The sequence below is a fragment of the Drosophila santomea genome, chromosome 3L (genome assembly GCF_016746245.2).
Source record: "Drosophila santomea strain STO CAGO 1482 chromosome 3L, Prin_Dsan_1.1, whole genome shotgun sequence".
In the NCBI taxonomy this organism is placed as follows: domain Eukaryota; kingdom Metazoa; phylum Arthropoda; class Insecta; order Diptera; family Drosophilidae; genus Drosophila; species Drosophila santomea.
Window position 1 is genome coordinate 6,016,038 of NC_053018.2, and position 23,214 is coordinate 6,039,251.

At 40.1% G+C, this 23,214-nt stretch overlaps 4 protein-coding genes and 1 long non-coding RNA gene across 5 annotated transcripts; 1 reads left to right on the forward strand and 4 right to left on the reverse strand.

Moving 5' to 3' along the window:
• Nucleotides 1-808: 808 nt before the first annotated feature.
• LOC120448294 (ubiquitin-conjugating enzyme E2 variant 1) lies at nucleotides 809-4,020 on the reverse strand. The gene is made up of 4 exons (XM_039630232.2): nucleotides 3,897-4,020; nucleotides 2,648-2,790; nucleotides 1,734-1,859; nucleotides 809-1,667 (listed from the first exon to the last, which is right to left on the reverse strand). Exons 1-4 carry the CDS (start codon nucleotides 3,922-3,924, stop codon nucleotides 1,527-1,529), a joined length of 438 nt encoding a protein of 145 aa, XP_039486166.1. The 5' UTR covers nucleotides 3,925-4,020; the 3' UTR covers nucleotides 809-1,526.
• A 238-nt stretch (nucleotides 4,021-4,258) lies between these two features.
• Nucleotides 4,259-5,180, forward strand: LOC120449750 (probable Golgi SNAP receptor complex member 2). Its single transcript, XM_039632384.1, has 2 exons — nucleotides 4,259-4,519; nucleotides 4,585-5,180. Exons 1-2 carry the CDS (start codon nucleotides 4,383-4,385, stop codon nucleotides 5,096-5,098), a joined length of 651 nt encoding a protein of 216 aa, XP_039488318.1. The 5' UTR covers nucleotides 4,259-4,382; the 3' UTR covers nucleotides 5,099-5,180.
• LOC120449751 (probable prefoldin subunit 4) lies at nucleotides 5,119-5,848 on the reverse strand. The gene is made up of 2 exons (XM_039632385.2): nucleotides 5,690-5,848; nucleotides 5,119-5,543 (listed from the first exon to the last, which is right to left on the reverse strand). The coding sequence occupies exons 1-2, from the start codon at nucleotides 5,732-5,734 to the stop codon at nucleotides 5,172-5,174; spliced, it is 417 nt and encodes a 138-aa protein (XP_039488319.1). The 5' UTR covers nucleotides 5,735-5,848; the 3' UTR covers nucleotides 5,119-5,171.
• A 1,666-nt stretch (nucleotides 5,849-7,514) lies between these two features.
• On the reverse strand, nucleotides 7,515-8,109 carry LOC120449218. Its single transcript, XR_005616186.1, has 3 exons — nucleotides 7,872-8,109; nucleotides 7,662-7,800; nucleotides 7,515-7,590 (listed from the first exon to the last, which is right to left on the reverse strand). It is a non-coding gene; the product is annotated as an uncharacterized LOC120449218 (long non-coding RNA).
• Nucleotides 8,110-16,651: 8,542 nt separating this feature from the next.
• Nucleotides 16,652-20,780, reverse strand: LOC120448389. The gene is made up of 8 exons (XM_039630377.1): nucleotides 20,262-20,780; nucleotides 19,695-19,975; nucleotides 18,843-18,999; nucleotides 17,523-18,515; nucleotides 17,224-17,461; nucleotides 17,011-17,173; nucleotides 16,850-16,952; nucleotides 16,652-16,798 (listed from the first exon to the last, which is right to left on the reverse strand). The coding sequence occupies exons 1-8, from the start codon at nucleotides 20,778-20,780 to the stop codon at nucleotides 16,661-16,663; spliced, it is 2,592 nt and encodes an 863-aa protein (XP_039486311.1). The 3' UTR covers nucleotides 16,652-16,660.
• Nucleotides 20,781-23,214: the final 2,434 nt, after the last annotated feature.

The window sequence follows — 23,214 nt, forward strand, 5'->3', positions numbered from 1 at the left end:
AGTGAACAGCATCCGCAACCACCAACCAAGTCAATGTTCTCTCTCCGCTGAAAAAAAAAACACACACAAAAACTATACAATTTGCGAGAGCCAACAAAACGATCCAAATAAAACTAGCTAAATCTAAAACATCCTTGGTATCCGTAACCCAGTACCAAACGAAGATCAGATCGGAGGATTCGATGAGAGGGGGATTAAGGCTACAGAGACTACCAGAGCCTAGCGAAATGATTGATGGATAATGTAGCATTGATTGTGTATAGAATCGATAAATCAATTATGTATTTAAAACAATAAACAATTGACAAATAAACGGAAATGATGGTTGGGAAATCATTTCTAGGCGGCGGTGGAAGAGAGTTGGAGGAAGTATACACTTCAATTTTTCCTTGATTTCGTTTTCCCTTGCTAATGTAATGTTTGTTTTTAAAGGAATCCTATTTAGAAACAGATGTGTAATATCTGTCCTCAGTTATGCGGAACTTTCAATCTCTGCTCCCCATAAGTGATGACTGATACTCAGCACTTTTGCACGTTTTATTGGATTAATTGTTTTATTTAGAAGCTTAAATTAAAGTATTATTTTAATCATCGTTCATCGTTCTGTCCGCTCGATTTCCTCATCGGCTTAGTGTGTGTGTGTTTCTATATATATATATCTATAATTTCCACAATTCAATGATTATAAATCGCGTCCCTCGTTCCAAGCGATTCGGGAGGAAGATATTGAAAGAATATAAAATCAACTAAAAATCGCTTCTTCATTGGAAAAACAAAAAACGTTCGTACTGTCGGCCGTCTACAAAAATTCTGTTCGACATGTTGGTTTTTATTTAAATTAATATATATTTTGCTTTATGTATATAATTAATAAAGTTTTAGTTTACGCAAAAAACAATAATTACGCTCGGCTCTCACGCTGTGATCTAAATTTATCTTTATCATTGTTATGATGCATTACTTTTCTGTTCGATTAGTTTACGAATTTGTTGCTTGTTGTTTGAAGGGCTGAAATAATAATCTGAGTTTTCGAATCCCTCAGGCATTTTTACTTGTTTCGCTCTCGCTGCTGTTTTATTTCTTATTCAAGAAGTTTTCTTATTTTTGTTTTTTTTTGTAGTTTTTGTTTTGTTGGGACTGAAGTAGAAGTAAAGTAACCAAACACGATGACATAGTTCATGACGGAAGGGACGACGATGACCGTTTTCATAGTGACGCTCCTATCGCATTTTTCGCTGCTGTTCCCTTTACTTATAGTATAGCTTGCATTTGGTTGTTGTTCTTGCCACAATAACCGCACTCGATCTTTATTACGTTCATTAATAATCATACGCTGCCGGCGAAAGCAACTCGGAGGAGCAGCCGCCACACAATCTCTTCATTCCACTAATGTGGCGACCTTGGTCTTGGACTTTTGGACTGATGGGGTTTTCCTGCGTTTACTGTTCGGTGTGGATGCTGCTCCTGCTCAAGTTGCAGTCGTTGCTGGTGCAGCTGCTGCTGGTGTTGCTAACGGATGTTGTCGACTAAAAACAGCTTCCTTCTGGCGGCTGTGCCAGCTTCAGGTTCTCTTTCATGGTCATAATCCTACGGATTTCCTGCAGCATCGTTTTTATATTGTACTCGCGACTCCACCTGGCCAACATCTGAACTGATCTATGATCAACCTGTTGGGATTTCGAATAAATCATTAGCATTCGTTGTTTATCCCACATTCGATTGCATGCACTTACCACGCCATTGTTCTGATTAATGCAGTTTATGTTTACTTTAGTTATAAACCTGAGCGTTGGTGGCTCATCCGGATAGCGTTCGCCGCACTCGATCTTTAGTGAATACATTCGATTCTCGAATGGTGTCTGTAAGCACAAGCATTTACCATTAACATTAAATGAGTCTTGACTAAATAAAAGCTAAATACTCTGTGCATTTACGACCAGAGTATCGATGAGTCAGTCGCCCATTCCCTGCAGTCTGCCACTTCTCCACTTTAGTTGCCACTGCAACTAAACCTAGTTGGGTCTCTGTTCCAAGACCCTGCCACCCAAACTCCTCAATGATTCATGCGGCGGCGCGCGCAACACTTTTAGACTATACAAAAATTAAATGCAAATTTAGTTTTCCGTCGCCTTTCTAGTTAGTAATTCAAGGCTAAAGCTGTTTTCTTCAGGATATGCAAAGAAAGTGGAATAATTTCTTGTGAATAAAATAAGAAATAATTGGCACATAAGCGAGAGTCCTTATACCTATACTTTGAAGCAAGAAATCTAGATCGTAGCTTGAAGTTTCCGTATATGATTAAGATTGGCAGAGTTACAGTTTAAATTCCTGCATCTCATTAGAAAAGTAAACTAACTAAACATTGACTTTTCTATTAACTCATAAAAAGCTAAATATTTAGTAAAGGCAATGACTTCTAAAGACCACACACAATGAGTTGCATCAGCGGTGCTAATGACATGCAAATATCAACAAATTCCTTTGCACTGAAGAGATAAAAAGCTTTTAAAGAATACAATGTGCCATCCAAACTGAATCTCCTATTCATTGGCCTGCGATAAAACGTCAATAATCCAACAGAACAGACTGATAAATCGGGCTTATCTGGTGACGTCGTGAGGAAAGTCCAATCGAAATGGAAACTTACTCTAGGCGGACCGATGATCATGCCGATCCAGTAGGTGAGCGTCATGTCGTCGTCGTTCTCCAATCCCCACGATATGGTGCCATCGCCCACGCCCTTCTGGCCCTGATCCAGCTCCTCCAGTAAGCGGAAATTTCGTGGCACCACTGCAATGTGAAACGGCAAAGAGGTGAGAACTCGATGACATAATGCATTTTCACTGAAAAACTTAAATCTTTAAATGCTGTCAAGTTAACTTGCAACTCGTTTTCAATTTTCTTGTTGTGGGGCAGAAAAGTCCAAATAATTGTAATTACTCCGTCAGATAAGATAAATATATAATTTTAAAAATATATTAGAAAAGAAAATATTATAAAGATGCACTTTTTGCTTTTTAAGTATCTAAAATCTTTACAAAATTTTAAAGGTAATTTTTGTAATATCCAAAAATTCAATTTGGAAACAATTCCATTATTTTCTTATTGGATTTACGTTATCAGGGAATCCTCTAAGAATACAGCACTTACGGTGCTATTTTGGGGGCATTTTCTCTCAGTGTGGGGTCATATGGGTACGTGTTGTTGTTCGCGTGTTGTTTTTGTTTGCGGCCGTGTGACTTTGTACGCATTTTCGTGCAGAGAACACAAGTAAAAAAAAAAGTGCGAAGAGCAGATATCAGAAGCAATGGGCGCGGGGGGAGGGTGTGTCGACGGGGGCGGGGCGAAAGCATAATTTCTGCATTTGCAAAAACAATCCAAGCAAATGTAAATGGCAGCTAATTTAATTAGAAAAGGAAGGCAGCTTGTAAGAACGCACGCAAAACGCAAGTGTGCGAAAAAAAAATAAAGAAAAAACGTAAAAAAATGATGGCAAGAAGAAGAGCGTGCGCGAGCGAGAGAGCCCGATAGTGAGGGCTGGAGCGGGGGTGATATTTCGGAAAATGTCAAGTCACGAAGCCAAATTGCAACGGAGTTTTTCCAACGCCAAAAGCGGCCAAAGGAAATTGCAGAAGCAGCGTGGTCCGCTGGCGAAAATATATTTCCATTTGCCCATTTCGCTTTTATCGGCTTTCGTCTTTCGCCCTTGCTTTCGTCTTCTTTTTGCCCGTTTCGCACACACACACACATTGCGGTCCGCTTTCCAGGCTCGTTGCGGCGGAAAAATTGCCGCCGATCAGCGGGAAATGCGGAAAACGGATGGCCAACACATCCGGGCAGGCGGGGATCGCATTTTTAAGCTGCCAAATCGCTAATTTATCAATTTTATTTCTTACCAACGCCGGTACTTGATGTATTCGCCATTGTGGTTAACGCTAAATGCTAAAATACCGAAAAAGAGTGCTAACGCGTTCTATGTGTGATGTGACCAGTGCAGTTTTAGCTTTTGGTTTGCGTACTTACCAACTCTGAATTGTATCCGCTTAACAGCGTTTACTGAAACGCCCTCTATAACAGCACTGTTAATTCAATTATTGACAAATATAAATCAATAATTTAATATTAAAGCATAAGATTTTCTCTTAAAATATTAAATAACTATATAGTTGCATATAAATCATAAGCTTATACATTTTTAATAAAATATGGTCATACCAAAAACCGCAGACAGCTGCTCTGCTATCAGCGCTGTTAACTAACATGACACTCTGTCTAATGTTAACGCGTCAGCTTTTTAAACAAATTAATTGCAACCGATTAAATATTAATTGGCGAATATTCTGCGGCCCAGAAATTAATGCACATTCAATAGCGGAACCAGCATGGAAAGCCTGTACCACCAAACCAACAATGGGGTAAAGGACATCGAGCGGGATTTCCAGCGGCTGAGTCAGCTCAGTGCCCAGGAATCCCTTGACGTGGAAAACGGGATTCAATTGAAGATTACCCAGGCGAATGCGTGGGTTTCATGATGAAATATATTCCAAGATATTGTACTATTAATGGTTTATCTTATGCATTTAGCAATTGCGATCGATTGGATGTGCTGCTGTTTAAGGTGCCCCCTTCCCAGAGGCAAAGCTCCAAACTCCGCGTAGATCAGCTGAAATACGACCTGAGACACCTGCAGACTTCACTGCAAACGGCGAGGGAACGAAGACAACGGCGGATGCAGGAGATCTCGGAAAGGGAGCAGCTACTGAACCACAGATTCACGGCAAACAGCTCTCAGCCGGAGGAGACACGCCTGCAATTGGAATACGAACTGCAACATCATACGCAGCTGGGTAACGCCCATCGGGGTGTGGACGATATGATTGCCTCGGGCAGCGGCATACTCGAGAGCCTAATCTCTCAAAGAATGACGCTGGGCGGAGCGCACAAGAGAATCCAGGCCATAGGCAGCACACTGGGTCTGTCCAATCACACCATGAAACTTATAGAACGCCGGCTGGTAGAGGATCGTCGGATATTCATTGGAGGAGTTGTAGTCACCTTGCTTATCATCGCCCTGATCATCTATTTCCTAGTGCTCTAATCTGAAGAGAGCGTGTTTAGTTGAGTTTAAATTAGATGTACTCTATTTTGTAAAATGTTAAATGCACAATGTTTTAATCATCGCTCTCCAGTGAGATGTTGCTTCCGAACCGCTGGTACAGATGGGCCTTCAGCTCGTCCATTTCCGCCTTGATAACCTTCGCCTTGGCCTCCACGCCGGCAATCTCCTTGAGCACCTGCTCCTTGGTCTCCTTCAGCAGATCCTGTGTTTTCTCCAGCTTGTGCGAGAGGAACACCTCGCCCACCAGGAACGGTATGTCCTCGTCCTCGTCGAAGAGCTCAATCTCCTCCAGCGCCTCCTCCACGCTCTTGAGCTCATTGCGCTTCATCTCCAGCTCCGCCTTGAAGTCATCCATGCGGGCATTGTGCTTGGCGAAGCGGTTGATCCGCTGCTGGTCCTCGAAGGAGATGTGCACATCGTCATGCTGAAATAATGGGAAATCAATTCGATTATTTATTGGCTGAGCATTTCTCATCAATTTCAACGGAGCCTATGAACAGTGAAACCATCACAAAGTGAGGTTACTTTTCATCCCCATCGGCTGTCCATTGATGATTCACCAAGACTCACGTTCTGGAACACTTTGTTCGTGCCGCTCGCTACTTTTGCTGCCATTTTGGAGTTGGTTTTAATAAATTTAATAAATAATTTTTGCTGTTTTACAAACAGTTGCTGTTTTTGGTGCAAGGCAAAATTTTATTTGTTAAACATTTCAGTGCTGAAAAACAGCGAGCAGTTAACAGAGGGAATGAGGCGTTAGGGTATTTAAGACAGCGATTCTGCCTTAGCTATCGTTTTGATATCTCTAGCTTTTTTATTTATTTATATAATTTCATACAGATTTAAAGTTTATATTAGTATGTTGGAATATTAAATATCTATAAAATGTTATATGCTGGGTTAATACTTTAGCTATTTATTTGGCTGGTTTTCATTTAGTATCGCTCTTGCTAGTTAACAGTGTAAGTAACGTGTATAAAAAGGATATTGTGTAATTTTACTTGCCAGTAAATTCTTTGTAAAATATTTTCAAGTTCAGAAAGTTAAACAAAACCATTTACTAAAATGGGTAATAGACAGAAGGCGAACTAAAATCACAAGAATCTTAACTGTCAGATTTATTTCATTCTTTTTTGTAAAAGCTCAGAACATTACCCATTAGAAAAATAAAAAATAAACTGTTAAATTGATTAAAACATATTCTGAGTAATTAGTTGCAATGCTTTTTTTGAGCTATATTTTTTGTGGCACTACGATACTTGGCGATTGTATAAAAAAGCGTATTAATTGTTTCTGTGATTCCCCCTATTATTATTACCATTTATTCGCCATGAATTAAGCTTACCACACAACTAATTAGTCAAAGTTATTATTGCTTCCTTTTTGGCCATGCGATTTAATCACTAATTGTTTGCACATGTCACAAATTAAGCAAAAACTAATAAATTATTACAGTTAATCACCGTAATTAAATGGGATTTCTTTGCCCGATGCAATTAAATTTCCGTTGGCAGCTTAGGAATTTTCACTTCGCCTCCTTTGCCATTGAATTTGCACGATTTCATCCGCATTAAACTGATTATTTCGAATGGAGATGCATTTGCCACTTTCATTTCCCCTTTCGAATATTATCAAAATATGCAAATGCAATTAGACGGAACTTAAGATTATCCATTGGGCGAAGGAGGGAAAGTGCAAGAAGTGATAGTGTTAATATCCTGACGATGACTCTGCTTTTCCTTTCGCTTATCCTCTGAAAGTCCCTTTGGGCATTGTCATTTCACAAATTGAAATCATTCGGGTTTTAGGCAAACATTTGCAACAAGACAAGGGGGAGTTTTTAAATATATATATATTATGGCCTTTTGCTGCAAATTGATTCCTGATTTATTGCATTTGCATCGCATCAATTGCAATTGCGCCATGAAAAACGCCGTTTGCTGCAACAAGTTGGTCGTTGACTTGTATCCTAGGTTTCGAACATGTATTTTGAAAACTTAATCAGCTCATTAGTTTAGCTTGAAATCAGATTATCCTTGGCCTTCGTTTAAACAAACATATCGAATGGTGTTTCGCATCCGTTGGCTGTTGCAATTGATTCTAATTAAATTTCCATTTGTTGGTTTATTTCTGTAAATTGCAGCCTGGATGCGCATTAAATGCTTGATTCTAGGTATTGTTCGCATTATAAGGCGATTTGTTTGCATTATTACACATATTTCCAGTTGTGGTTTTTGCCTTTGAAATAATATTTATTCTGCATAAAGTTAATTCTTTTAGTTAATCAAATTAAATACGTTTTTTAATTAAATGACTACACTTTGGGCTTGTATCTCATATGCTGACTGCGTTTGAATCCTTTTCCATTGACACACTTTCGGGTCATCGAGTGTTGCCCACATCGAGGGTCCTTGCTAAAAGGATCCCCCACTTCCCGCATCCTTCGGCCGTTATCCTCCAGTGCGTGAGTCCTGAAACACGAGGGAAATCAAAGGACACGGCGTCAATCAGTTTTCCACTAAACCAGGCACATGTCGGTCACCTCCTGCGGGCTCCTTTGCCTCCATTCTCCATTCTGCGAGTCCTGTGGATTTCCCCCCCTTTTTTCCGATCGCCATCAAGTGGAAAACTTGGCAGCAATTGGCGACCGGCAGTTCAAGTACAACTAACCCTTAAACCCTCTAAAAAAGATAGTTAAACTTTGCTTGGCTGGGCTATGGACATATTTCGGATGCTTCTAGTTGATATTTACATTTGCCCAACTATTTCATTGTTTGTCCATTTTGCAGGATGAATGTGCTTTGATTTCGATTCCATTGCACACAGGTGCGCACGAGGACAGTTCGGTTCAGTAAACGCTATTTGATCAAGGCGGCCAGTTGTAGTTATCCTGTAGTTGCTCCTTGCATTTAGAAAAACAGGATTTATATTGAATTTACAAAAAACAAAAAGTATGAAGAAGTTATGTAGGCACTTTTTGAAGTAAGTATATTCAAGAAATGTTTAGAAAGTAGTTTTGCATATTTAATATTATATTATATGCATTGAAAACATACAAGTTTAAATAAGTTTTTTCCAGCACACGGACTTGCCTGTGTCTTTTTTGCATTGGCATTTTATTGTATAGTTGAGATATGCCAACTTTTGTTTATTTGCAGCTACTATTTGTGGCTTTGGTTTTCCTTTATCTCCCTGGAGAGCTGTCGTATACTACAGAAATTCTTTATGTTTAATGTGAATTTCGACAACAAAAACTGTGCATGCTTTAAGTTGCCCCCAATCGAATGAGCCACCTCCCCCTCTGAAAATCGAGTTAACACATTTGGGTTCTTATTTCTCATTTCGCATTCCGTTTTCGTTTCACTTGACTTTTTTGGTATTCGATTGCAATTTGCGTTATTAAAAGCCGCCTCTTGATGGCGGCTCAGCTATAGCTTTAATGCGTTAATTTATCAAGCCAGCCGACTTCAGACCCATTCCATATAGACACTCATTGTATCTCCACATGAGAGTCACGTTCCCCGATGAGAGGCTTCAAAAAGGATTTATGGCCTCACTTAGGTTGCCCCTCCTGATGAGGCGGAACTCGAGTTTTGTTAGTGGATCCTCGACAGGTGGCATAAGTAGGACGAAAATGAATAATAATGGCAGCAACACATATATGATTAACCCGATGACTGATAGGCCAAGTGGAATAAGCGACATTTGCCGCACACTTGGCTAATGTGCTTATAATGAGGGCAAAGTTGATCGAATGTGATGTGGTCATTAAGTTGGAAACTTTTGATAACTTTGAAGTGCAATTGAAAAAGGTAAATAAATAACTACCTGCTACTAAGAACCACAAGTAAATAGAAAAGTAATTAATGTATTATTTATTTTATAGAAATGACCTCATTTATTTTTCCCCATTTTATTTAAAAGTTGCATAATATTATTCAATTTTTAAATATTTTATATGTGGTTACTTTTTAAGTTGTTTTTAAATTTTACACCCAGTTTCTGCAGCTCTTTTGTTGCTTTAGTGACTGCACTTAATTGAGTTTTTGGTTAATTATAAGCGGTTTTGTTTTTAATGCCCCAACATTATGTGCACAACCAACGGCAAATAAATGTTCTTGGCAGGCCACACACAAAAGCAGCTCCCTGAAAAACAGAAAATGGGAACCTGCTGAAGTCTCATAAATAATACATGGTGTTTCTCACTCTCGCTGCAGCATTTTGGGTTGTTCAATTCATAAATAATGAGTGAGTTCTAGGTGAACTCACCATGCCTTCGCCATGCCTTTGAAATGCAAATAAAAGGTATTTTCCTGAACTGGCTGAACTTCAGCCACCACATGGCGTATGCGCAATCTTCGTGTTCCTTCCTTCCATATTTTTGTGTTTTATTTTATTTTTTTGCCTGCCCTATCTTTTTGTGTTTTATTTTTCGATCAATTTTACAATTCAATTGAACTGTCCAGGAATATGTTGAGATATATGTTCGGGGGCCAAAGTGTATACAAATTTCTTGCCCTGGGCAACATATGAATTGTCAAAATCGTAACGAGCTATTCGATGTCCGCCCGGTTTTCAACCCGTTTCGCTGACATCAACTGCATTGAAATGTCATAAAAATTGAAACACGTACCTTGTTGTGTTCGCTGCTGTTCCTGGAACCCGATTCCCGACATTCCCATCCTCGACTTTGAATGGCATTTGGGATGGCGACACTGGGCCTGCAATGTTCCTGCCTCTGGCCTGCTGCTTTGCATACAAATAACGCTAATCTTTGGCTGGCCAAGCCCATTTCCCATTTCCCAGCCCATCCGTGAACCTTTAGCCATGGCTTTGGCCAAACATACATATATATTCGTTAACCCATCCGGCATCTACTCCGTGTGTGTCTGCCGCTGGCGATGTTCCGACTTGGTCCATTTCGCTGATGGTGCAATTTTGCACTTTACACGTGGCCTGCATCCATTCCTTTTGGTGGGCGTTGGGGCATTGGGCGTGGCACACGTCTGGCTACCCGGGATATTATGAAAATTTATTGTTTTACGTGCGAGTAATTTTGGGCAATTTTGAGAGACTGCGCCAAAGGTCGGTGCGTCTAAATCAATGCGGAAAAAATGCAGCCAGAAAAATGGGCAAAAGCTCTAGTATAAGCCCTACTACAGCACTACCAAAATGCTCATCGGAATTTGAATCGAAATCAAATTGAACATCAGAATGCTAAAACAAATATTTTAGAAATAAGTTTTTGCAAGCAATAAAAATCCTATATGCCATGAGTTTCATTACATTCTAACTGAATGTAGGTTAAAGATATTTTATTGATTTATTTTTCCTGCCGTTGATTATTAAAATTTTAATCAATTTGAAGGTTTATTTTGCCACACTTGCTTGTTAGCAAAAAAAGCGATTACCATTTCCGATAGTTTCATGTTTAGAATCTATCTGAGCATGCATGCAATCTGCCATCGAAATTACATTCAGTTTTTGGTTTATTGTTGACTTAACATGGACATGGAACATTTGCCTCGTATTTGACAATGGATTTATATATATCTACATATATTCCCACTACAGATCCATCGCTCTCGGGCTGTATTTATTAGTTAAACCCTCAGGCAGAAGTACAGAACGCTTTTGTTCCGCAAATGACAATGCAAATAACAATGGACAGGCGAGGCGAGGGGCAGTCGTGGCAGAGATTCAGATTCTTGTTTATTATGCAGCAATTACCATGGGGGCGTATACGTGTTAAGCGTAGGCAAAAGATAAATATTGTCTTTTGGACAATATTTGCCCAGTTGCCCGGCTTTTTTCCCAATGCGAGAAGACAAAAACTTTGCCATAAGCACAACATAATCGTGGAATTATCATTACGGATTTGCAGCTTTTGTTTTACCATTTCGAATTTCGTATTCCCATTGGTGGTCAAGTCGTCAGCTTAAGTTCCATTTTGTATCTTGTATCTCTTGGCTACTTGTATCTGCAGAATGCCCACGAGACGCATTTCAAGTTGGCAAAAGTTGTTGGCTGGACTTTCGTTTTATTTGAATATTCTACATCTTAATGTAAGCATAAACCTTTTTATTGCACATTTATGAAATGGCATCTTCGTGACTTTGGACATTGCGAGCTAAGTTTGTGTGTACTCTAGTCAATGTTGCTCAAACTTTGTATTTACTTCTACAACATTTTCATTAACACTATTTGACAAGTCCTGTGATAGTTTAAGAAGGAGATTTTGTATTTCCTTTCAAAAGTTAGATGATTGCTGTTGTTTAGATAGAGGAATTATTTTTAGCAAGAGTAGTTTTAAAAATTACCATAAAAGGGAAAGAATTCCTTCCAGTCATTTCCTTTATTGGTTTCTTGTCCAATTTGTCGCAATTTCTGTCTCTTGAGTGATTTACAAGATTTCAAGCCATTCTACAAGCCAGGAAATCCCCGATAATTGCACTCAGTGTTCACATTTTTCCTTCTCGTTTTGTGCTTCCAATGAATTTCAAGTGGATTACAATAATTCGCTTGTCGTCGGAGGGACAGGAAATAGTGATCCTGATCGGAAGTTGGGAGGGGAGTACCCACAATTGCCCACCGAATTAGTGCGCTTTGTGTCATTAGTTTTCGTTTCAAGTTGGGTGGGGATTTGGATTTTAGGGAAATGGAATAGGGCATAGAAATAGGAGTGGAAATGGAAGTGGATATGGAAGTGAAAATGGGAGTCGAAATGGGAGTTAGTAAGCGGCAATCAAGTGAACGCACTCATCAGGCGGAGAACGCAAACCTTTCAATTCCAAACATTTCGGGATTCCCCATTTTTATTTGGAACTTTTTAGCCAGCTTCTGCTCCATTTTAAACCCTCTCAACTTCGGTTGGCTCTTTTGAGGCTTATCAAAAGTGCTCGGTCGTCACAGTGACAGATTTCGTTTGCCTGTTATTTTATGCGCAAAGGCCGAAAAACCACAAAAAATGGGAGCTCCCAAAGACTAACTACTTTTAAGAAGCTTAATGTTGTGTGATTTTAACTTAAAATACATATAGTTGATACGCAATAAATTTGCAGTTAACAAACGTTTAAGTAAGTATCACTTATAAAGAAGAGCTCCGTAAAATAAACCTACAAGCTGAAGTTACAGACAAAATGTATTGTAATTTATGGACAAAGAAAATATGTAACTGAATACCTTGGATATTGTTACATTTTGCAAATAATTTATAGTCAAATGCACATTTAAATCCATTTAGTTGTTGTGTTCAAACATTTTTCATTCGAATCGAAGTCTAAAGTTTAGTTAACAACTCAACGACGTAGTCTTCTACTTCCTGACAATATAATTTATTTAAATTCTACCCCTCCTTGCAAAATAAAAAGGGGAAGCCAACTTCCCTTTCAGAAGATTGATGACTTCCAGCGACGACAGCCACAGGTGTAGGTGGGCTATATTTGGTGCTCAGCATATTTTTGATGAATTACCTGAGTCAGCTGGTCTATGCTCTCCATTAGATTACTTTCCATCACGTCACGCTCACTTTCCCCAGCTGTCAATAAGCAAATGGCAGCGATAAATCCTCCCCAGCCAATATACACATTTATATAGCCCGGCTGCTGGTTGTGGAACAGTTATCTTGTCGATACTCTGCAAATTGTTGACATTTTAATTGAAATTTATTGGGCCTAAGAAAGGCCAGTGTTTGGTCACTTAAATGAAATGCCTGCATTCAGCACCTGAACACAGCTGACAAACGCACGAATAGCGAGCGGATATTGTAAATAAATTAAATAATACAAAAGAACCGGGCAAAAAGTTTTCCATTTCCATTCATCAGCCATGACAAATCCGATTCCAAGTCAATGGGCAAGCTGGGAAATCCCGAGAAGTGCAACTGCACTGAATTGAAGGCAGCTCTAAACTTGTCCGATTATAAATCAAAACTTTCGATTTTCCCAGGGTTTTTTTTCCGGTTTTGCTTCTAGGCGACTTCCGGTGCCACCAGCTAGACAGAATGTTGCTGGAAATACGGGGAAACAGGCGGAAAAAGAAAATTTTCCAAGGCGAGGAAACTTTCACAGATGAAAAGAAGCGACTTGAATGCGAATAAACGACAATTGATCGATTTTAAACTTTTGAGAAATTTACATAATGCGTATTAATGCTTTTCTTTATCTGTGTCTGACTTCCGTCCAAAAAAGTTGCTGCTAACTTTTAAATATTATATTAAAGCCTTTTAACTACAATATCTATCATCCTTTGAATGATATTGTTGCACTCAATGCATTCGTACATTAGTTAACTTTTAACCTTTTATATTCACCTGCAGAGTTGATAATAAAAATAGTTTATGGAAAAACTAGTTTGGCAACTGGCCAAACCGCCAGCACAGCAAAAAAGGATCATAAATTACAGTTGTCAACTATTATGAGGGCAAAACAAGTAAGCTAATCGAAAAGGGCAGAAAAAAGAAAAATAGCAAAAATGGGCAACAAAATGCCATTAAAGTTTACAACTTGTTTTGGGAATTATTTACAGCAGAAGTGAATCAAGCAAAAAACAATGGCAGATACATTCAATTAAGCATGAACACATAAATGGAGCTCAATAACCGCCATTTGTGTCCTGAATTATTTATTATCTATGAACCTTTTACTAATAAACTTTAAGCCAACGTAATTAAGTAATCAACATTATAAAATATATTAGTATGAAATATTTGAAACATTTTCATTAGCATGCTTTAATTTTCATAATTATTTTTCTTTTCTGTACATTTCTTAAAGGAGGTGTATATTTGCTCGGATTTCTCAGCTTTTCCAACTCATCAGACAGACAAAACGGAATCCGTGCTGTGACACTCGAAATTGGCCACGTGTCTGGGTTTTTTCCCAACCCAAATCTCGGCCTGCTCCCCAAAATGTGTGTCACACACACATTCTTTCGTATATGCTCGGAATTGTAATGAGAAACCAGGAATACCTCGAATTCCCTGCAAATTTGCTTTGTTCATTTGGCACACGAAGAAAGTTAATTAGCAGAGGTAAATATTGAATATGAAATGCAAGTGGAGATAATTGAATTTCATGCATAAAGGAAAGTGGTGTGCACATAAAAAAAAGTTATATTATTATTTTGTGGTTTCGCATAGTAGATTTTGCACTATTTAAATGGATATACATATATGTATGCAGTTAGTAGTTTTGTGAAACATTCTTCAAATAATTTTTTACTGTTTTAAAATTAATTTTAAAGTGGTTACGCCAAGATACTGAAAACAACACTTCATAATAAAAAGGGTGCAATAAAAATTCCAGTTTGTAAAATGTCCCCTCTTTTTAGCAACTCACTTTCCTAACTTGCCGTAAAAAAGATCCCTCAAGGTGAAGATAAAAACGCAAAGTGAACTTGATAATCAGGCACTCAATTATCCCCTAAGTTTTCACTAATTGCTTGGCTTAAAGTCAAGTAGCGGGCAGACCTTCGACTTCCTTTCATTTCCCAACCCTTCCAGGCAGCTGTCACTTTTGAAAAGTTGCCCTCGCCGTGGAGTTGAGGGATTTCTGCGGTAGCTGTTGCAATATTTTGGCGCATAATTCCTTCCCTGCGCTGTATATAAAATTTAATTAAGACGCATAAAGTTTTTCACACTTTGACACAGGCCCCAAAGCATATGCTCCTCCTGCTTCCACTGCTCCTCTTGTTTCCCTCTGGTTCTAGCCTGGTCCAATCTCGACCCGATCTTGGCCGGCGCCGTCTTAAGGGAAACTACTTTAGTTTGGCTTTGCGCGGAAACTTTTGGTTTCTGGCCAGGCACAGAGCTGAAGGAGAAAGGGCACATCATTTCGCCAAAACACGGATAAAAATATTTAAATTGTTACGCTTTGCATATCTTTATATCGAGAACATTCAGCAAAAAACAATACACATATAAGAAGTCTTTATAAATTTACTCCTATATCAGAAGAAATCGGAGTAAAACTATGAGTGAAGGATAATTAAAAAACGTTTGAATTGCTATATAAAATTAACATAAAAAATGTGTTGCTTGGAAACAGAAAAACTTAACGAACTTTAAATGAGACCAAAAAACTGCACACTAAGATAAATGTTTTAGGCAAATAGATTTTATATCAACTTAGTTTTTTACACTTTTAAATCTCCGCAACCAGAATTTTTGTAAATTTTTTGCAACGCTTGCTTCAGTGCATTTAAAATGTCCCAAAAAAAAGTAATACATTTTTTAAGTGTAACCTATATTACTAACATTTTTTGCTCAGTGCAGCTGCATGCTGGCAAAGCGGGCAAAATTATTCGCCCCGCTGAGCGCTTTTGTTAATTATGCCACGGCTCCTGCAGGTTTCCTCGCTGCGCTGCCACTTTCTTTTGGCTGTTTATTTTTGTTGGCAACCGCCAAAGTTTTGTTGCACAATTTGCTGCTCAAACAAAGCCAAAACAATTTAATTGTCACAGTCGACGAAGTGAGGCAACCAAATTGCATCTTATCGCGCGCGCGGATAAATAGCACAAAGTGTACGGATTAAACCGAAACCGAAGCAAAACCCATATGTCTGCCAAACTTTTTCAATCAGTCGTGTTCCTTGGCAAAGAGCGTGTATCCCAAAAAACTCACTTAGTTTTTCAACATTACACCCGCCCATCGAACATTTACCACTTGTATTGGGTTTTTTGTCTTTGTTTGGCTCACTCACTAATGAGCAAGGACATTAAATGAAAAATGTTGACAACTTTTCGGGCAACATGTTTTCGTGGCGCTTTACAGACTCTCACTACTTGTAATTGATTTGCCTCGACTTGGGGCTCCGTTGTTGTGGCTTTTCAGCCTAGAAGGCGGACCAAGTCCTTTTCCCCATTTCACAAACAAACACAAGGCGCTGCTCGAAGGAGGAAAATAAATGCCTAAGAGCGGCACTTTGGCAAGAAGCCAAAAAAACATTGGGCCAGGACGAGAACTTTTGTGTTTTTGTGTGAGCGCTGACAAGAAGGCTCCCGGTAAAAGGCTAAGATACAAAATAAAAAGGAATGAAAAATATGAAGGAATAGAGGAAAGGAAAACTGTGTTACAACTACTGAAAAACTTGTTATCTTAATGGATATTTTGTAGTTCGTTTGTGGCCAAAATTGACTCACTTACTCTTTCTCCACCCGCTGCAAGCCATTTGCTATTCGAAACAAAACGAAAAAATATTTAAAACGTCTTGCAAATATTAAGCTTAAGATTAAGCTACCCAAATGAAAATACTTCTAGTAATAAAACAAAATCCATCTCCGTCTTCTAAATATTCAAGTTTGACCCCATTAGCTAATTCAATTATGCAATTGATTTGCTGCGCAGCCAAGTTAATTTAATTAAACTTTTACCTTTTGACGCTTTTAGGTCGCCTGCGCGAAAATCGAATTTTCCCTTTGTGGCGAGCTAATGAATCGGAAAACGCGCATTCAAAATGAACTGAAAACTTCATCCACGACAATTAATTCCAGTTGAGCTCAAGTGTCAGAGCTCAAACTCTCCTCCATTTTATTGAATCACATTCACGTGCCGCCCACCCACTTTAATTGAATACGATTATGCCATTTGGAGTATAGAATCTCGATGGCCAGTATCATAAGGGTAATGCCGTAGCTGAAAAGTAGTATCAACAGGGCCGAGCTCACGGTATCCATGTCAACCTGGAATCAAGGATGCTTTTAAAGTTGAATAGGGGCATTCTTACAACTTACATGCAGGTCTGAGGTCTCGATTTTCTTCACACAAGGCGGTTTTCTCGAGTGCCAGACATTGAAGTGATATGTGAGTATTCCCGTTTCGGTGACACGTCTCAATCTAATGAGATTTAAGGATTACAAATTGTAATTTAGCAGCATTACAAATGCTTACTTACCCATAGGAAATCACCTTTCGCATGGGAGAATTCTTTTGCATTATGCTCACAGTTTTTTGCGGTGGAAACATGCTGACTTCGGTCAGATCGCAAATATCCTGTTCACTGAAGGTCTCAGCAATGATCTTGTAAGCAGCAGCCACATCCACATGAAATGCGAAACCTAAATCCATGAAAATTAATGGATATTTAGAGGGGTAATGAATTACTAACGTTCATGTTTGACTCTGAGTAAGCCCGTTTCCGGATCCAACCAATTGCTGGCTGCATTATCCTTGGCATGAGCACCAGTTTCATGGCTGTGAACTATATCCCGATAGGATTTAGCTGAATCTGCGGAGGCTGGATTCGGATCCACTGGTTCGTCTTCATCGGCTTCGTTTTCCTTGGTCGTTGGCAAACTGGTAATCTTTTTGGCATACAGCTCCATGGACACGGGATCTTTGGTGTGCTGATCATTAAAGAAATTTTTAAAACTTAAAATTGCAAAGCAAACTTATTAAGTCGTTTACCAGAAAGTAATCCCTGTTGTAGAGAATATCCTCCATGCCCACCTTCAGCGAACTGTGCACCAGATCGCTCAGAGTTTTGATGGTTTTGGGTTTCTCCATCAGCAAAGTGCCCACAATACTAGCCGAATAAAATTGATAGATGCAAAATGAGAAGAGTAAGCTGGTGATTACAATACAGCGACCCGAAACAAAACTTGTGGAGAATCCCAAACCCTGTTGGCATATGATACCCACGAAGAACAGCACGGACTCCAGGAAGAGACCCACTCTTTCAGGCGCCTTCTTCTGCTTGGCCTTTCGATCCTTGATGTATTTATTGAGCTTCTGATAGCAGCGTTGCCAAAGGGTTCCCGCATCGATCGGTGTGACATCTTCATATTCTTTCTGTTTTTCCTCAACTTTCTCCTTGCTGACCACCACTGAAACCGCAGTGATGGGACGTACTGGAGCTTCCACTGGCTGCTGATGTTGTTGCTGATGGTAATGATGCCTGGGAGGCGCACCACCTTTGGGTTTTATTAAAGCCGAGCCATCGTGCGGCACCAGTTTCCACTCGATGGTGGTGAGAAACCAAAGAATAAACACCGTCAAAACGCCGCAGCCCACAATTAAAACCCAAACATCATTGGTAAATGGTTGCAGAAATACGATACGATCCTTTTGGGTGCTTCTGGGATGGCGAAAAATGAAACAAGGACGACTCGACCAACTGCGACCGGCGACATCGATCCATTTGTGCCGCTCCAGCCAGTAGAATATCGGTGCTCCGCCAATATCCGTCTCGTTGCGTATGAGGGCACCAATCATGCCATCGAACCGGCCGTTCTTCACATATCCCCACGACGTCGTCCTGGACAGGACGAACGTCCAGTTGAACATGTCCCGCACCGCCATCAGCAGATTGAAGTTGAAGCGGTTCATCGTGTCGATGTGACCGGACACCGTGTGCGTGAGGTAGTACATTAGGGTGCCAGTCATGTTCTTGTTGGTCACCTGCCAAAGGGGATGGATATGGAAAATATTGCTGCACTGGGATAAACTACTACCTCAGGTAGTTTAATCTAATTAAAAACTCAAATTTGACATCGATGTCCAAAGTTAAAATATGAACTTAAACTCGCCTGTAAAGATGTCTGAAAGTTTTTACTTTATATTTGACATCAAATTCATTGTGAAATGCAACGTCACTCGTAGAGACTTTTATAATTGATAGAAAAACCCAAGTGATTTCTGTGGTTTCCCTATATTTTTCTTGAATGTACCACTTCCTCTTGCAATGATGATGGATCTACGCAACCCAACCAATCTCCCAGTACTCACCACCACCATGCATCGCACTCTGGCGTGTTGCATGTCCATCCTGCGACGAACTGTGGACGTGGTCCGAAACCATGTATGCAACTGGATTCCCTCTGACGGCGTGAAGCTGCCAATTTCGGTCAGATTGACGTGTCCGCCGTAGTTGAGTCCGGGGTTCCTAAGCGATGGTCCGAAAATGGGTGCAAGTCGTTGTGGGAATTAGCAGTCGGGAAGTCGACAGTTGGGAAATTATGGCTGATGTGTTGATGGCAGCCAAGCAGATGGAATTGTGCTCACTGGTATTTCAGGGGAATGATTGGTTTTGTGGTCAAGTGTTGGTGAAATGATAGTTTGTCCTTTGACTGTGGCGATATTATGCAGCTAAGGAAGCTTTCGAGGTGCTTGAGTTCAATATGGTCTGAGATACATTGATCTGGATTCCATTGGCTAATCGAATATGCAAATAACTTAATATTCACGTATATAGAATGAAGTTAAAGTTAGTAAATAGTTGAATACCATTTCTTGGTATTACCACTGCCATTTAATGACTGTAATTAAATGGCTCTACAACCGCAATTGCCAGGTTTATTTGAACTAACCACACATTGCTGAATAAAATACCAAATTAAACATATTAAATGTATGAATAAACTAATTTATATGTTTGAATTTATATGGTTAGTTTGCTAATCAATGATCCTAATCAATCAACATACAACAAGTACCTTGAAGTGCTCAGTCAACTATGAACAATAAAGGGACAAACATTGCATAAAGTATTTTCGATAAAGGACAATGCAATTCAATTCAAGTTAAGATTGCTGCTTGCGGCGATTCTGAAGTTGATGACCTGGCCAGTTAATCACTTACCAAACATCGAACAGCGTGTAGTGCGCTGCCTCGGACATTCGCTTGGCCAGTGTGAGTTCCGTGTTCATGTACAGGTTCATGCCGCCCAAGAAGCTCTCGATGGAGGGCAGGTCCTCATCGTCGGTAGCCTGAATTTGCTGTCCCGGCGGCTGCTCCTCCTCCTCCAACTCCCCCTCATCACGTTTCGCCGATGCTTCGGCTGTCTGCGTCCTTCCTTGCCAGGCGAAATCCTCCATCAATAGCCAGTGAAACTTCTCGCTGTAGAGCATCTTGGCGGAAGCCTTTGAAATGATTGCACTTGAGTACTTAATAAGGAGTCTACAACTAGACGAGACGACGAGCGCCAGCACTTGGAACAAATTTCACTAAGTTTGAATTTATAAAATTAAGTAAGGTAAGGTAAATGGTCGAATTAGTGGACAATAAAATCATTACTGGTTTTTGTCATGTAAATTACTATTGGTTCTTAACAAGCCTTTCATAAATTTCTGTAGTGGTATTCTTCCAGTGTCCTGTGGAGAAACCCCCACCAGTTTCCCCAGTTCCCATATCCCCACCTATTCTTACCAGTTCGAGAAATCGTCTACTAAGGGCGCCGCATGCCAGATCCACGACCGCAATTTGCCTGAGGGCTTCCATCCGCAGGACGCCCTCCAGCCACTCGGAATTGCTCTGCGCCTGGCTGGGCGTCTGGCTGAATCCGCCGGTTGGTCCGCTGCCCGGTCGGTTGGGTCGCCCACTGGATGGTGCCGCCTGGGCCAGGACATCGAGTAGGACAATCCGCACAAAGAGCTCGCTATTGTAGAGACTCTTAATCAGCTGAAAATTCTTCGCCGCGAAGGCGTCACGAAGTTCTGCTGCATTGGGGATTGGGTTTGCGGCCTGGAGATGTGGCTTCTGGCACGTGAAGTACGTTATCCTGGGTATGTGCTTATAGTCCTGCGCGAAACGCAATATCAGGCTGCTCTGCAGCAGCGAAGTGCGTTGCGGTTCCGCCAGACCATAATCCAACTCCAGTTCCAGCAGCTCACGTTCCGGCAATCCTTGGCAGGATAATGCCAAAAATAGGAGTAGCCACCAGTGCATTGTGCTTTCTAACAATAAGTTTACATGCAAATGTCGCCTGTATATATATCTGCGCCTTTGGGTGTAAATTATTCATTTGGTTTTGGCTTTGACATTTTGCGGATGTCAAAATTGAATTGAAATTGGCCCATAAATCGCTCATTGGAATTTCACTTTTCTTGTCAACTGACACCGGTCACCGTTCACCGTTCACCGTTCACCGTCATTATTCAATTTCGTTCAATTACATTTCATAATTCATGATCCACGCCCGGCTTGCCCATGAATATGCATAAAGGATGTAAGGGTCGTCCCAAGTGTGCGTCTCAATCGCACTCAAACTCCTTTCGTCCTTTGGGGCTTAACGCTTCCCATGTCATAAATTCGGACAGTTTGTCACCTTAATTGAATTGCCGTGCCCATAGAGGTAACAAAGCGGGAAATATCCAAAAATATATTTTAAATCGAACTTGGGTAAGCGGTGATATAAGCAAGTAAATGAAATCAAGACTTATTTTGTTGATACTAATATGATATAAGCAAGTAAATGAAATTAAGACTTATTTTGTTGATACTAATATAATTTGTTAATAAACTGTTTTTTAATAGCATTTCTGACTTTAATGTTTGCTGTTGATTTCGGACATCTGCAAACTTCCGTTGTTTCTACTTCTGAATTTTCCTTTGCTTTTATTTCCGTGTCTTTTCCTGCCGGCTTTTCATTTAACATTTTATTTTTGTGGTCAACTGAGGAGACCGAGAACAAAGTCATATTTCCTTATTATCTGGGCCAACGCGGTAATACCCGAAATAAAAAAAATACAAAAATGGAATTATTTATGGCACTGTCCATTGGCTCCCTGCTAAGTGGCGCAAATTACATTTTTGTTTATTTTTCCCTTAGCTTGGCCTTGGGCTCCCAATATTTGGACCTACTTATAGCTGCAAAAGGTTGCTTTTTCTTCCGTTGACTTCCATTTCTTTTTTTTTGTTTACTGTTTGCTGCCCACAATATATTTTGGCGTATGGCTTTTGGCGTTCGTTGAAATACTTAATTGTACTTGGGAAGCGCGTTGGAGCACATTGCTTTAATGGTCGTCGGTACTTGTGGATGCTTCGACTACCTTTGGCATTATTTATTTGGTCTTTAAGTGGCAGCAGTGGAAAATGCTGGACAAAAGCCATGAGAGGTCGGTCAAACAGGGCGTATGGGTGATATTGTGTTAGTGCTTCTCGTAAGCGGTTTGCTTTAGGCCCATAAGTCTGTTTGTCCTATTGTTTGAAATTAAAGTTAATATCTTTAGACCCAATATTTCCGAAATTGAATTAAGGTAATGTGCACACTCACTTTTGCTTTGGGAGCCTCCACTAAAAGTGCAACTAAGCTGTCATAATGAGTGGGTAAAGACCTCGTTTGCTTGGCAATAAAACCGACAACAGGGTCGACAATTGCCAAACAAGAAGTTTTGCAAGCGGCCAAAAGAAACTTTTCATAAAGCACTCGTTTCCTCGGGCTAGTTTCTATCTAAAGCCAGCAAATGTTTTTTTTGTTTTCTTTTTGCGTGCCCTGAATATTGGCCAAAGTGTCAACGGCAGTAGCAAGTGCGGCTATGCTTTATGAGCCTGTGCCCCTGCAGAAAAGCCAAGTTTCGTCCTGCAGGACGAGAAGCCACAACAAAGGCGGCCCAAAGTGCAAAATGAACAACCATCCAGGGGGTCGGGGTGGCCAAGGGGGAAGGGGCTAGGGGGAATGCAGTGGGAAGTGGCCTACCACCGACGACATTTGCATGCAAATGATGCACTTTCCAGCGATTCGCTTCTCTGGGAGCAGCAGATGAACTTGTTTTGTGCTAATGAGATCAGCATGCAAATCGCTAGCTAAGGACAGGAAATTGCAGTGCAAGAAGTGTAAGGATAATGGGTCTTGCCAATGCATCTTATTCGGAATTCACAGCACACACAATCGGTGAATATTATGACAAGTCGCATTAATCAACAGGCAAAAGCTCTTAGGTGTTAGTCACTGAAAACAAATTTTAAAGAGAGTGTCTCTAATGAAATCAGAGTTATCAAGGCTCCAAATGAGATATGCTAGAGAATTATGCTATATTATATTTATATATCATAGCATGTTATTATATACATATACTGCTTTAAAAATTTCCGCGAACTCAAAGATTCTTAATGATTGGGATTTCACTTTCATCGCTGAAACTTTTACCTTCGCTGTCTGGCAACATTTTTACAGCATTGCTATGAAGTTGACAAATTCCGCTGACATTTAAGCATCACAAATATTAATAAGTGTGAGGCGGTAAAAACTTCCAACGACTTTTATCCTTGAAACGCAGCATAGACGAAAAATTGCAGCTGCGTTCTGTGGCCCGAAGATATTCCATTTGCTTCAGCTGACTTGACAGACAGCTGTGACATTTGTTGTTTCGCATTGCCGAAA

Bases quoted from the DNA above. Each gene is read 5' to 3' on its own strand.
- LOC120448294 (XM_039630232.2), bottom strand. From the start codon at position 3,924: ATGGCGAATACATCAAGTACCGGCGTTG. The intron at 1,860-2,647 runs GTAAGTTTCCAT...TTGTGCTTACAG, and splicing joins TGATCATCGGTCCGCCTAGA to ACACCATTCGAGAATCGAAT. The intron at 1,668-1,733 runs GTAAGTGCATGC...AAATCCCAACAG, and splicing joins TTAATCAGAACAATGGCGTG to GTTGATCATAGATCAGTTCA.
- LOC120449750 (XM_039632384.1), top strand. From the start codon at position 4,383: ATGGAAAGCCTGTACCACCAAACCAACAATGGGGTAAAGGACATCGAG. The intron at 4,520-4,584 runs GTGGGTTTCATG...TTATGCATTTAG, and splicing joins AAGATTACCCAGGCGAATGC to CAATTGCGATCGATTGGATG.
- LOC120449751 (XM_039632385.2), bottom strand. From the start codon at position 5,734: ATGGCAGCAAAAGTAGCGAGCGGCACGAACAAAGTGTTCCAGAAC. The intron at 5,544-5,689 runs GTGAGTCTTGGT...CCATTATTTCAG, and splicing joins CGAACAAAGTGTTCCAGAAC to CATGACGATGTGCACATCTC.
- LOC120448389 (XM_039630377.1), bottom strand. From the start codon at position 20,780: ATGCACTGGTGGCTACTCCTATTTTTGGCATTATCCTGCCAAGGATTG. The intron at 19,976-20,261 runs GTAAGAATAGGT...ATCATTTCAAAG, and splicing joins GTAGACGATTTCTCGAACTG to GCTTCCGCCAAGATGCTCTA. The intron at 18,516-18,842 runs GTGAGTACTGGG...CCCCTTTGGCAG, and splicing joins GAGTGCGATGCATGGTGGTG to GTGACCAACAAGAACATGAC.